At 39.9% G+C, this 15069-nt stretch overlaps 1 protein-coding gene across 1 annotated transcript; it reads left to right on the top strand.

Moving 5' to 3' along the window:
• The first annotated feature begins 3791 nt into the window (after positions 1–3791).
• LOC111221453 (retinol dehydrogenase 11-like) lies at positions 3792–12038 on the top strand. Its single transcript, XM_022744806.1, has 6 exons — positions 3792–4092; positions 7039–7278; positions 7768–7857; positions 8019–8207; positions 9769–9878; positions 11733–12038. The coding sequence occupies exons 1-6, from the start codon at positions 3936–3938 to the stop codon at positions 11910–11912; spliced, it is 966 nt and encodes a 321-aa protein (XP_022600527.1). The 5' UTR covers positions 3792–3935; the 3' UTR covers positions 11913–12038.
• Positions 12039–15069: the final 3031 nt, after the last annotated feature.

The following is a 15069-nucleotide window of genomic DNA, read 5'->3' as shown; positions in this document are numbered from 1 at the left end:
TTGCTAACATGTTAACATGATCACAAAGTAAACAACTGACTTTGCAGACCTCTGCTCTTGGAAAGTTACTTTTCAATGTCACATGATGGATAAAGATACCACATTACCTAGAAAAGAACAAGATAGTTAAAGAGAAGTCTGAAAATTTGGTTTGCTTTTGAAATGAAGTCCAATGACATCTTATAAAAAGAGTATTCTGATGAGCAACCTACAACTAAAGCAAAAGAAGTTAGTACGGATTAGAAAAGCTGGTGAACACCCAGAAACCTGATTTGGTGTTGGGAGCTACTGGTTATACCTGTGTGAATAGCATGTTAATCTGTTTTTAGTGTCCCTTGGAAATGTAGCATTTCTGTATTTTGCAGTGTGTCTCTGTTGTATTTCTTAATTGATGGTGTTTATTGCAGGTTTGTTGTCGTGCTAGTGCATAGTGACTGTAAGAATCCCCCACACAATGAATCCTAATGATATTGGTAATCCCTTGAGTTTTCCTGTAGTGCCACTATAGGAGGTCGTGGTTTGTAGTGAAATGTCTCAACAACCACTGACCCTGACTTTTCCTGTGGCACCACCATAGCAAAGTTTTAATTTGTCCAATAGCTGCAAGACTAATGACATCCCCATCACCCTAAGCTGAACTAGTTTAGCATGTTAGGAACTTGGATCGTGTTCAACATCAGCATGTTAGCATGCTGCTATTAACATTTAGCTCAAACCACCCCTGTCCCTGACATGGCTCCTGACTCTTGTTTCTAAATGTGACAATGGGGATGATCTTTCTTTCATTTGATTGTGTCTTTTCTACTTGTTTGATTAAGTTGTTTTTCTTTTTGTTGTTTTTTTTTTGTTGTTGTTGTTGTTTGTTTTAAGTTGCAGCGTGTGGAGCTTTTTTGTCCATTGAAGAACTGAGCATTTTCACATTATGAATGTGAAAATCATGAATGAATTTACTGTAAAACACTAAACCTACACAATGTTCCCCTTTCCCATTGGAAACCAAACAATGACAATTCTGCTTCCTCATGACACGAATTAATCAATGAAAAATTAGAGTGCTTTTTTTTGTTTTTATTGAAGTGAGCTACAGAAAATACTTTTTTGACCACAGACTTTTTTTTGTGTTACAGCTGTTGACACTGAGACAAACTGACAAGGATTACATCCATGACCTTCTAATCTTTCTTGTCCTTTCTCTCTTGCTTGCACAGCAAACTAGTGGCGATCATGTGCTCTTTACACTTCCTGTGCAGCATAAACATAACTGGGTACAACCACAACAGACCACACTGATACTCTGATCATGGCTTTGGTCACAGGTTCAACAGACTTCAGCCTTTCATCCCACAGAGGTCAGTGTAGTAATGCTTTTCCTCCAAACAAGATGTAGTGTGTAGTTACTCTTTAACCAATGGTTCATTCCAAAGCTCAGGAGAATAGGGTCACTGATATGATTGTACTGGCTGTAGTAAAAATGAAACATAAAGCCAAATAAACTTGTCCCTGTTGCCACTTGCAAATAGCTAAAGCAGATTTTTTTTTTTTTTTTGCTCAACTAGAAATGGTATAATTATTACAGTACAGTAATTATTAAGTAAAATACTAAATAATTTCATCATCTGAAGCTTACATGTGAATGTGAAACAAATGGGTAATAATTAAGTTAAACTTGTTAGCATATATTGTCCTATAGTGGCCAAATTGTATTACTGACCATGTGCATCCCTCTATGTCCACTATCTATCTATCTATCTATCTATCTATCTATCTATCTATCTATCTATCTATCTATCTATGTCCTTTTTTTACCTAATGCAGATTTGTGTGCAAAGGATTGACTTTGATCTGGCCTCCTTTCTTTATTGCTTTTTTAAAGATGCAAATATATCATTACTAGTTCAGTATTATTTTTTCCTAGCGTATTCTTGATTGACTTAAACCTGTTATGGCATTTTAACCCTTTTGTATTACAGTAGTAGGCAGAATAAAGTGAAAATGATGCCTTAAGCTTGCCAGATAGATAAAACGATTAGAACAGCCCTGACTGGGCAACACAGTGTTTCTCAATCACTTTGATGAAAGCTACTAAAGACGTTTTGTGTTGATGCATTTCCCATCTTACTCTGACAGCTCATGAAAACAGTTTGTACGTTTGCCAGTCAGGATTGCAGACCTGTCACTAACCTTGATACTGTCCTGCATTGCATTGGTGTTTTCAATCAAGTCACCTTGAACTTTCCTCAAATATGTATGAAAGAGCGAGGCCAGTCACACACTGTCAGTGGTTGTAAGCAAAGCCGCCCTTCAACTGAAAACAAATCGAATCACATTATCTCAAAACAGGATCAGGTGAAACTAAGAGAACCACATACTTTCAGTCTTGTATCACAGGTGCATGTCATGGCAGTGCAGTGATTACACACAAGCATATATGGAAGCTCAGGTTCCACCCAGTGCATAGTGTTGACAATGGAGCAAGAATCAAGTGTCATGCAGGTACAAGAACCAGGATTTGTGAGAGGAGGACACAGAGGTTAAGGAACAGGCGGGGGTAGAGGGAGAGGACTGAACAGGGAGCAGAGGGTGTCCACTGAAACACAGGCAACATTTGTGAACCATGTTATCAACCACGGGCAAAGCTTGGCAGAAGCTGGTCGAGGGTGCAGCCCGGTGACACAGTCTACTGTGGCATCTGTAATACGGACATTCAGAGAACAGGTATCTGTTGTTGGCTGTGGGTACATCACACGTGAGGCTTGTCTGGCCTGGGTGCAGAATGCCAAAAGATTTTTTCCCTCTGTGTCTCAGGGGGGAAAAAATCAATGCAAATCAATTTGCAGCCAGGCTATAATAAAACCACATATACAAAGATACACATAGCACCAACACTTATGGACATCAACACACAAAATGTAATGTAAGAGTTCATTCATCAAGGTCAAAGTGCAAAAGTCAAGTGAGCAGTCAGTGAAAATAAGTGATCTCCTGACAACAATAAAATATCATCTGCCATTAAACAACTGAATAGCAGCAGGAACAAAAGAAAACTTAAATCTCTTGGTCCTCTGGGTCGGAGCACCCTAAACCACCAACCTGAGGGTAACAGTTTAAACTCTGTCCGAAGAGGGCGACCTTGGCAATGTGGACATAATGATGCGGCCTAATTGAGATGAGAGACTAGAATCCCCTTCTGGGATTTTTCCATATTTTGCACTTTACATTATTTTTTTATTTACACAGGCATATGCATACGCACAAGCGTGTCCAAATTTTTTACCGGTTCAGTACATACGTATATGTATAGTGTGAATTTACTGTACTATAATTGGTGCTATTTTCTAAGTTTGATTGCATATTTTTTTTGTCTGTTTTCGATGCATGGTTACATGTTTGTTATTTTGCTTTCCGCAGTTACAGCAATTAGAAGGATCGCTTTCTCTGTTTTCTCTTTTGGTGGCCTGATTTTACTTTCTTGAAATGATTTTTCAAAGTTCATCCAGTCTCTTTAAAGTCTTCAGAATCAAATTACTGTCTTTGAAGAAAGAAAATTGCAGATGAAAACAAACCTTTAATTTTCAGAAATTATGCAAAATATACAGTAGAGCAGGAGGCAGGACAATGCTGACGAAATAAGACACTGACCTTAGAAACAAGAGAAGCGTGTTTCTCTTCACCGTGAGTTGAAGTTTAAAAAAAAAAGAAAAAAAAAAAAAGAAAAGATAATTAAATCCAGGGGTTTCGTGGAAGGAAGTTATTTCTAAAGATTTCAAGCACTTTACTGAAAACGCTGGTTGTGCAGCTGCATCAGTTTATTAGTAGCACGAGGTTTACCGTTGCTCAGGACATTAGGCACACCTACCAACACTGAAGACTTATAAGAGTTGCTCCTACAGTCCTCTCCCGGGTCTTGGTGGCAGCAGCGCGGCTCTAGCAGCGCAATGACTTGGTATGATGTGTTGTATCACCCTGGCTGGGCTGTGTCCGCGGCGCTGCTGGCGTTCGTAGTGCGCCTGCAGCGGAGAGGGTGGTGGGATCCTCGAGCCTGCACGGTGCGACTGACGGGGAAGACTGCTATAGTGACAGGCGCCAATACAGGTTGGTTCAATTTGATCTCTCTCGGTCCTATGTTGCTACGGGATGATAATACGAGGCTGCTGAACGTGGTAGTTTTGAATGGCTGTAAAGGACATTTAACGTTTCTTTAAATAACAAGACATGTATAAAATATCATTACCAGCGAAGATAACCTGACTTGTTGCCCTTTTCTAAGAGGAAGAACGAAGAAGACAATGATTTTTGTGAATCTGTTTGTAGAGAGAGACAGATGTGTAGTCTCTATATGAAGGTTTAAGAATTGTTTTGGCAGCAAGAACTTTTTCTGCAAAACTCTCTAAAGTGCTTGTTTCACTACTGGAAACCTGTGCTATTTATTTTTGATCATATTTTATTGTATACATAGCATATAGGGCTGTATATTTGTAATAAATTCATGTTGTATTGTAATTTGGTGATTTTACTGTTGTAGTTAGAAAGATCAGACTGGATGCACAGAGTCTAAGCCTATTAGCCTGCTAGTCTGTCATTTCTGCAGCCACTGCTCTTTACCCTCTAACAGATTAATTATTAACAGTCAACAGAAGAATTTCCTCTGATCTCCCAAATGAACATTTTGGTCACTTTGTGCCCACTGCACAATTTTAACTTTGTCAGGTTTTAATCGTTTCATTGTTGAAGTTCAGGTTTATTATAGCACCATTTCATACAAATGCAGGTAAGAATGCTTTACAGGTTAATTTTAAAAAGCAAGGCACAAGGAGGGTAGGGGAGGTTAGGGTTAGGGTTGGAAAAGAAAACAGCAGCAGGACAATGCTGAGCAGGCCCAGTTAATTCTGTTTTTTTTATCAAGATGGTGAGAGGAAAAGATCTAAGTGACTTGAAAGGAGGGTTGTTGGGGCACAGATGGCAGGAGCTTCAGTCACAAAGACTTTTCAACTGGTTGGTGATTCAGTATGGACAGTGACTAAAGTGACATCTGCATTTAGATCTATGTGAAAGACATCAGTTAATAGGGTCAGACGTTGTGGTCGACAGCACGCACTTGATGACCGTGGCACTCGTACATTAATGCCATATGTAAGGAAAAACAGAAGACACTGTCAATGCAGGAGTTGATCAGACTGTGTCAGTGAGGAGAGACTGTCGACAGTTACATACAGGGAATATTATAATATGGTTGCAGAGCTTAAACCCCTCATTGCAAAGATGAAAGAACATTTAATAGTTCAGTGGTGCAAAAACCAGAGACACTGGTCAGTGATATGGTCAGATGAGTCATCCTTCACCTTATTCTCGACAAGTAGCTAAGTGCATGTGTGGCGTACTCCAAGAGAACAGTACAGGCCTGAATGCTTGACAGTGAGGGCATCTGGTGGCTCTGTTTGGGGGCATCATTCATTCATTGCTACAAGCAACACCCTTTCACATTAAGATACAGTAATTTGATTTATTATATTGATAAAAAAAACTCTATTGCCAGCCTCCCCGCCTGTCAAAAATCCCTGAACCTGGGTTAACATCATCTCCTTTTTTATCTTTGATTTACATGATGTAATGACATGTTTATTTAATGAGAAACATTGTGCTCCACATTGAAAGATTTATCTAAATCCTTTGCTAAAGTTATTATTCCTTATTTCAAAGATCATCCTCAAAACTATAGTAGCTGCAAGTAACATGCAACAGCTGTTGTAAGCAAGGCATGAGGCATGTGAACAAAGCCTTTTCCCTTTTCAGTTATATCCTTCGTGGCAAATACTTTCTCAAATTGTGTTGTAGATTCATTTTTCTGCAAATGAATGCTTGATGACAAACTTGCACTCATATTGTTGTGTGTAAAGCAGATTTATTGAGGAGTTGGGGCAGTAAAGCTTTGGGGGAAGCTAGAGCTTGAACTTCCTAGAAGTTTGGCCATAGTGCTGGCACAACATTGGCAAACTGAATGGACTATTTATATTGCAGGAGCTTGATGAGTGGATGGGTAACAGGTGTGCACGTGGATTGGCGCCAGGAGGGAAGGGATTGCCATGCCGAATAAACAAACACACACAGACATGGAGAGATAGAAAATGCGGACAAACAAGAAACATAAGGGAGGGGAAAAACCACAGAAACAGTAGGAATGTGGGAGAGGCACAGCCAATACCATGACATTTATCATATTGAAAATCATGTAGGTAAAATGCAACAAAACTGGTTTTATGTACACAGTACATAAAGTTGTGTGAGAGGATCATTAAAGCATTTTTCCTCTCAGTTCTAGATATTTATTGAAATGCTGCTGCCTTTCAGTCTGATACCCCTAAATTCTGTTTAAATCATATTTAATTTAAATTATATTCATTACTGGAGTTACATATGAAATTTATGATATGATAGGTTGACCTCTCCTGATTGAGAGAGATAATAACCACTGGTATTTATTTATCTACAAAATTTTGAAAATGCTATCTTTTATCTGGAACTCTGACACACGTACAGTAACCTGCCCCACTGACTGGCACGCACCAGCACTGATTGAGGAGAGGCTGCTTCCCCTGTCAAATCTTAGGGAACAGTCTATGACCTATCACCTGAATCCACCAAACTCCACAAAGAGATGATTGAAATTTAGAAGTAATCACCTCTCCCACTGTGCTAATAGGGTTTATTGGACAGTGAAGACAAACAAATGCATTGATAAACAGAAAGTAACCAACCCTACCCTCTTCAGTATCTGAAACTAGTACATTCCTTACAATACTGGAATAAGTTATGTTTTGTCTCAACAGTTAGAGCTGAGAACAGAGCCTAGTTGTTAAAAGTCATTCTGATTTCCTGTAAGCCACTCAGTTCAAACATTTCAAACATTATCAGTATGTCAGCATTTTGTCTTTTCAGTGCATTTCCTCATTTCAAAAAGTCACCTGTTGAATTCTCTCCACTATATAGACATTTTGTTATCAAGTAGTGCAGACAAATTTCTGCTCTCTTCCGTTCTACTAGGGATCGGAAAGTTCATTGCCCTGGACTTTGCACGCCGCGGGGCTCGTGTTATCTTGGCATGTCGAAGTGAGTCCCGGGGGACAGCAGCACTGAAAGAAATCAAGGAGAAAACAGGAAACTCTGACATCCACTTGCGTCTGGTGGACCTTTCTTCTCTGGACTCAGTCAGAGAATTTGCAAAGGGGATTCTTGAGGACGAGAAAGCTCTCCACATCCTTGTCAACAATGCTGGAGTGTCAGGTGACGTATGCACCCATGCACAATGTAAACTTAATAATTTGGCTTAAAGCTGAATTATGAAAGCATTAAGAAAGAATAAAACCGCACCACAGCAAAAAGCATTCACTTCAGTAACTCCCCATCTGCCAAACATCTGGAGGCAATGATCTCTGAGTCTTACTGACATCTAATGCTGCCGAAAAAAAACCCAAAAGACTGATGCATCATCAAGAATAGTAAGTTTCTCTACTTTGACAAAGCTCCCTCCCAAGCAGCAGATGACCTTAAAAGGAGCAAATTGTATCAAAAAAAATGCATGACTGACACTACACTGTATTCTTAGCACATTGTATTTTTTGTTTCTCTCTCCCTCTCTTCCTCTGTGTGTGTAATACATTTGTATAGAAGAACAAATGTGTTTTCTGCATACTTATGTGTGTATTTGTATGTCTAATCTAATTTGTCAAATCAATTGCAAATCACAGTTTTTTTTTTACAATCTACAATCAGGTTTGCCCAGGCAGATAACGAAGGATGGTTTTGACATGTGTTTTGCCACCAACCACCTGGGGCCATTCCTTCTCACCAACCTGCTGCTGGGTAAGTATGTACTCTCTATTTAATACTGCAGGGATATTGTGGATGGATTATAGACTGACTGTTATTGTTAATATTTTGACATATAAAATATTGAGTTGTCCTTTTCCTCTCTCTCCTTCTCGTTTCCTTTCCTCGCTCTGCATCTCTTTGTTATATTCCAGATCTGATGAAGCATTCAACTCCAGCACGCATTGTCACTCTCAGCTCAGTCAACCATAAGAAGGGTCAAGTGGACTTCTCCCATTTTCACGGGGAGAACCTCACTTATTACATGGATAAAGTCTACAATCACACAAAGCTGCACAATATCATCTGTACCAATGAGCTAGCACGCAGGCTACAGGGGACAGGTAGGGTAAAACCAAGATTATTATGATTATTACTCATTAGTATAGTTAATGCATGGTGTACCCTTTTGAATAAATGCTGAAGAAAATGTTTGACAGTGCAAAAGAGAATCAATGACAACGGATTGATATTGATCTTCAAATTGTGACGTCCATTTAGATTAAAATGCACACTTTGAAATGCTGTGCTACCAGCAATGACAACAACCAGTAACCAAAAAGGAAAGTGAAATTCACTTTTTATATTTTTGCTTTAAAAGTGGTATATGTACGTTTTCTCTGCCGCTGAATGTGGTGGTGGTGATAATGGACGCTTGCCATGTGCTTCAGCCATCATTGTGTTTACAAGACAAAAGGTTAGAATACACCCTCTGGTCAGCACTACTTCTGCTGCACTGAGGGCAGCCTGGACGCTACAGTGACTCACTATTGCAGAGTAGTATTAGCTACACGAATGGTTGGACCACACTTGTTAGCATGCTGACTTCAGTAGAAGAAAATAAATGTGAAAAATAGAAGCGAAACAAGATTTAAAATGAGCATGCTTTCCACCACTGAAGACAATTCTTGGCCAGTAAAGTAATTAAGCTTGATGCTGAATGCAGCATTGTTAATTGCTAACATTGGCTTTGTAGCAATAGCAAAAACGTACATATAGCACTTTTAATAGAGCACTTATAACACTATCAGACTCAAAAAGTTATTTTAAAAAATTGATGCAATAGAACCAGAGATATAGTTTCCTTGCATAACCCACCATGCAACTCAACTGCAAAAAGTTCGGTCATAGATTTGGGAGTGATATGCTAGTGGCAACTAATATAGCTTCTAGCCTGAAGCAAAGATGTTATGGGGGTTTGATAAGCTCACCCCTTTCTAATTCCACACCCCCAGGTTTTTACATTTTCAAGCTTGTGGTGTTCGGCCCCAACTGACTCAAGTGATGTCATTTGACACAGTTTATCAGACTTCACACAACTCCCTTTGGAGAAACAAAAGACTTTACACAACTATTTTCACATATGTGGTAGCAACCCCCAAGAAAGACCAGACTTTGTCATTTTATTTTATTCACTCAGTGTTATAATGTTATGCTCATAGCTCTTGTCCTTTAGCATCACTGTTTAGTAAACGTAATAACAAAAAGTTATTTGTATTGTGAGCTTCCATTGCTAAGAACATGTTTATTTATGTATTGTTCTGCTCTGTGCTCCGCTCCTAAACCGCTACATTCATGGTGATTTGATCACATCTCAGACTAAACTGTCTCTGTCTGCTGTTATACAAATAGGAACACTGCATTTTTTTGAGAAACAAAAATTCATTTAAACTTGTACTGGATCCCCATGAAGACCATAGATGAATGCAATCAGGTATTCTAGCTTTAGAAGAGCAGTACAGCTGAAATTAATTTCCCCCCTGACAGAAAGACCAGAAATAACAATCTACGGAGGAAAGCCTGTGATAAAAGACTTGATTATGTTTTGCTATACCACTCTGTTTGTCTTTGTGCTCACAATGTAACTTGTGCCTGTGTGTGTCTCTGTATGTTTTTCACATGTAGGTGTCACTGCAAACTCTGTCCACCCTGGTGTTGTCATGACAGAAGTGATGAGACACTATCCATTTATAGTTCGGTTTCTTTTCAGCCTCATTGGATTTTTCTTTTTCAAGGTGAGTAATTTTATTTCACTGTCACTTCCCACATAATCCCTTATGTCATTAGTTGTTGTTGAAGAACCACTTCCTGGTATATAAATACACTCTCACCTTTCTGGCTGGTTTTACAGAGTGAGATAATGGTTTGGTAGAGTCATTGTAGTGAATTCTGTTGTTTTCTTATGAGAAAGCATTGGTGAGTGTGTATGTGTGGCCATGTTTCAGCCACCCACTCAAACATTGTAACTGATGGCAGTAAAGATATATTGTTGTAATGATTAGCTCCAGCTGCCACAAGCTCCATGTGTAAACCATCTCAAACACTAGAAAAACCCAGAAAACAAGTTGAAGTATTTCCACATGTTTCACAGCCCATCCATAGCAAAAAAATAAAAACTCATAATGTGAACTAAACATAGAACTTGGTCAAGTGCAATTTCAGGAAACCTGTTAAACAGGTTTGATTCCTGTGGTGTGTTAATCTTGAATGGGACCACACATAACAGGTTCACTAACAATATGCTAACTCTTGGCTTTGCAAGTAACTGTAACTGAAGTACTGGAGGTAGTAAGCTTCTTGGCAAGGCTTGCCTCAGTAGGAGCAGCTCAGCAGAACATACATTAGAGCAGACAACATAGTTTAATCCATGTCTTATATTATATTGTATATCTGTATATGGTTTTAGAAAGAAAAGAAGACAACACCTTCCATACTCGTTGGATACTGATCGAATATTAATTGGCATCGTCCTTGCTGATGGCCTATACCACAGCCATCTTCACTCCTTGCTTGTTTCTGGACCTGATGTTCAGCAGGTGAAATACAGGTTAAATTGTGTTGAACTCGGTGAATAACTCATCCAGTCCTGAACATTCCACCATTTGTCCATGAAACTCCTTGTGTGTCAGATAGATAGAGTCCTTGTCCTGCTGCACAATTACTCATTATCCAATGAGGTGTGATGTATTCGCCTGGATCTTAGCAGGGTATTTTCCACATACTTATGCATTCATCCTGCTACTGTCAGCAGTAACTTTGGTCAGTGACTAAGTGAGCTGATGTCACTGGTAAAGTTTGACTATGATCATGAATTGAGCTGTGCCTTTTTTTTCTTCACATTTTCATCTTTCTTGTAGGGAAACCAGTTTGGACACATATACCCTTGTATTCATAGTCAACTTGAACACATCTCTGGCTGCATCCTACAGAGTGTATTAATCTGTTTGGTGGTTGATTTTTGTTTTAATAACATTGCACTTACCACAGTAATTGCTGAGATCTCATTAGAGCCCTGAGACAGTCATACAGGCTGTAAATGAGTCCAACATTTTATCCATATTAGCTAATTAAACTGACTGACAGCACACCCCAAAATGTTGCTAATAATCCCTCATTGCACAGGAAAACTGTGTTGCACAACTAATGTAAAAATGGTAGGACAAAGCTGAATGAGGAAATTGGTCTCTAATGTCTGCATGTTTCCTGGAATTCAGTCATAACAGCATAGTGTAGTCAAGAACACACACACACACACACACACACACACACACACACAGTTTTCCAATCCATCCCATTTCATAAACACTTTCACATCTGGGATCCATCACCAGACCGTTTTTTCTTAACCCCTCTCAGAGTTCAAACTCTTGGTCCAGAACTAACCCTCTTGCTCTGATGGGGGTCTGTGATACAGCCCTGTACGTACCTATAAGGGTTGGCTACATACACAACAAACTGGTTGTTCTAGACATGCATCAGGGCAGAGATTACACAAACTTCCTGGTTGACTATTTGCACCTATCTGTATCAGTAGTTTCTGTTGACTGTAATCTTACTTTTCCTCTCCACCTTCCTTGTCTCCCTCTTAGTCTCCAGAAGAGGGTGCAGTCAGCTCAATCTACTGTGCCGTGGCAGAGGAAACCGAGGGGATAACAGGGAAGTATTTTGATAGCGACTGCTCCATGGTTCTCCCCGCCCCATTAGCTCGAGACGCTGCTCTCGCGGTCAAGGACTTTGAGATCTGCGAGAGACTGACGTCAAAGCTCTGAAACAACCATCAGGCAAATGGCTTGATAACAGAAAAAGGGGGGCACATTCCACGCTCTCAATGCTTGGGTGGAGGAATTCTGACACAATGCGTTGTAATGAGTTTACATTAAAAAGTAATTTTGTTAGCAGTCATGTTGTCTGAGTGATTGTGATTCATGGAAAATCGTGGTAATGGTTTCTTTCCTGAGGGAGATGCTGATGTAGCCCAAGCTAACATGCTTCTTAAGAAGTGAAAATTACAACAGGCTCCAATTTGTGACATTGTGACTTCCCTTTATTGACTGATTCATTAAAATACAATAAAATGTTTGAGCATTCAGTGCTTTTTGAAGAATTTACACAGTATTCATCCAGTAGTGTCTTCGGCATCGCTATTTGGCTGCAGAGAGAGAGAGATAGTGAGAGAACATTATGTTACCAAAGAGGTTTTTAATCAAAGCACAATCGCTTGTGAGTGTGTGTTCACTAATCTGTTGATAATGAAAGAAAATACCAGGACATGGTATGACATTTTCAACAAATAACTACGTCCTGCACTAATAAAATGTTTGTACCTTTCTGACGCTCACCCACTATTTCATGGATGATCTCCTCGAGCACCGGAGCCACATGATCCAGCTGTTTGGGTGAGAGACGGACAGCAATCTCCACTGTTTTATCCTGGACACACACAAAAGAACAAACTTTAATGGTTTGTATTTAATGACAGTGGGCCACCAGAAACCAGTGAAGGCACTAGGAGTGGAGATAATGTACAATATGTGCTCTCACAGGATTTACACCACGTTCCACCTGAGGAAGCTGTTGGACGGTGACTTCTTCAAACTGACCATCCTCCGACCGAGGCTCCATGTCCTTTCTACCCTCTCGCTCCTGCAGCACATGATAACAGAGAATAACAGAAAGAGAGTTAGAGTATTGGCAGCTCCCAAGTATGAAGATCAACAACACCTACATTCATCCCTCATCAATAAACGGCCTTGTTTCCTGAGGCACAGACTTGTTTATCAGCTCCTGATACTGGTATGACACAGCGGGCACTTGAGCTTTCTTTCGAACTTTGTTAAACTAAGACATTAAGCTGCAAATGAGAATTGTGAGTCTGAATTTGTCATTCCATCTTGCCTGTTGGATAAAATGGACAAAATAATGCTCACACTTCAAAGTCATTTGCTACATGGACTCCAACTACTGATGATTTTTATTTTTCACAAATCAGCCATTTATTTTTGTGAGAAATTCATTGTTTAAAATCTATAAAATGGAGCCAAAGTAGTGAAAATGCCTTGTGATATTTTAAAGCCCAAGACATTGTCACCAACAAACCAAATAGGGTAAAAATAATTATAATTATCATCGATTAATCTGAGTTGTTTTTTTGATAAATCGATTAATTGTTTTTTACTTAAAATGTTATGAGAGGATGAAAATGCCCAGAGTATAAGGTAAAAAACAAACATATAAAACAAAGAAAAATACTAACACTGGAGAAGATGGAACAGGAAATGTTTCACATTTTTGCTTAAAAATGGCTGGGACAATAAATCAATAGGTGCTGATCAATTTTCTGTCGATTGACTAATCAGTTAATCGACTAATCCTTTCAGCTCAACAGACCAACTTTGGCACGTTGACCAATCCAACACAAGCTGCTTACCTTCATCAGCATCATCTCCTTTGGGCTGAAGAAGGTGATGTGTCCCTCTGTCCTCTCAGCCAGCAGCGCCACCAGGCACGCCAGCACCACGCAACCAGCCACTGCTCCGCGCATGCTCATTCTGCTCCGTCCTGGACACATATACACACACTGTACATAGGCATACAGTGCATACCAAACAGTAGGTTCATACAGACACACAGGACATTTGGTTGTTCCACATGAACAGGGGTGAGTGGCACTGAGGCCATGGCACGTACAGAAATTAGGGAATGTTTTTTTAGCAGTGGAAGAGAGAGGCGACAGTCAAAATAGGTCAACATACAGTATTTGACATGAGGTGCAGTGTGTGTGTGTGTGTGTGTGTGTGTGTGTGTGTGTGTGTGTGCGAGAAACAATAACTGAGTTTAGAAGAAGGACACAGAGGATCCCGTGTCATTATGTAAGGGAGAGATTGACAAATAGACAGCAGATAGGGAAAGAAGGAGGGGGTAGGAGTGGGGGGAGAATCATGGAAGTAACAAACAACAAACTGCTCCACTGACAAGAGAGACAAGAGGCCGGAGTGAAACGGCCATACTTAAAACAGCAAGACAGCTCTGTACAGAAATGTAAGAGAATAAGGCCGGACATCGAGGAGGAGAAAGACAGGAGTAAGAGAGGGTAAAGGAAAGCCCAAGACACAGAGAAGCCGAAGAGACCACATATGTTACTCACGTGCCGTGTCAGCCTTCGTCAGTTACTTGGGGAAGTGTGCTTTAAGATGAGCAGAGCTCCACCGGTCTGAGTGTCTGCTTGTCCCAGCCAGCCTTTATATCAAGTCCTCTCCTGATCCCTAAGCTTTTTACTGTCCTCCCTCACATCCGCTCCTCAACAGGCTCCTTCAAGCACTCTCCTCCATGCTCCTGGAAACGCACATATTGCTCAGGAATCTGGCTTTTTTATTAGGGCACTAAGCTTACCATGCTGTACGTATATAGGCCTGTGACAAGATTGACAAAATGACACATTGATGAGCAACCCTGTGATGTTTGCATGTTATCAGGAGGCTTGTGTGAACTACAGGATGCTCTACACACACTGAATAATCATGGTGTGATACTGTATAGTGAATTATTTGTAAAATGGATGTACCCTCGTAGAACACAAAGGAATCACTATTCAGTCTCATTTATTCATACTGCTAACTGAGGAGCAAAGTTCAATCTGTGTATGACTTTCACTTGGGTCACCATATTAAATACTGAAAGATTATTGTGATTAATGTAATGGACTTCAATTCTGTGTGTGTGTGTGTGTGTGTGTGTGTGTGTGTGTGTGTGTGTGTGTGTGTGTGTGTATGTGTGTATGTGTGTAGCAGCCAGGAGACAATCCGCCCAAAGAGGTCAGCCATAAATTCTCTGCTCTAAACTAAAATCTTACACAATGTGACATTTATGACCTACTGGTAATTTATACTTGTGCACAAACAGACCCACATGCACCCATTCCTTGGAAAC

Source organism: Seriola dumerili, unplaced genomic scaffold, assembly GCF_002260705.1.
Source record: "Seriola dumerili isolate Sdu_G_001 unplaced genomic scaffold, Sdu_1.0 BDQW01000088.1, whole genome shotgun sequence".
Classification (NCBI taxonomy): Eukaryota; Metazoa; Chordata; class Actinopteri; order Carangiformes; family Carangidae; genus Seriola; species Seriola dumerili.
This window is presented reverse-complemented; position numbering and strand designations above follow the sequence as displayed.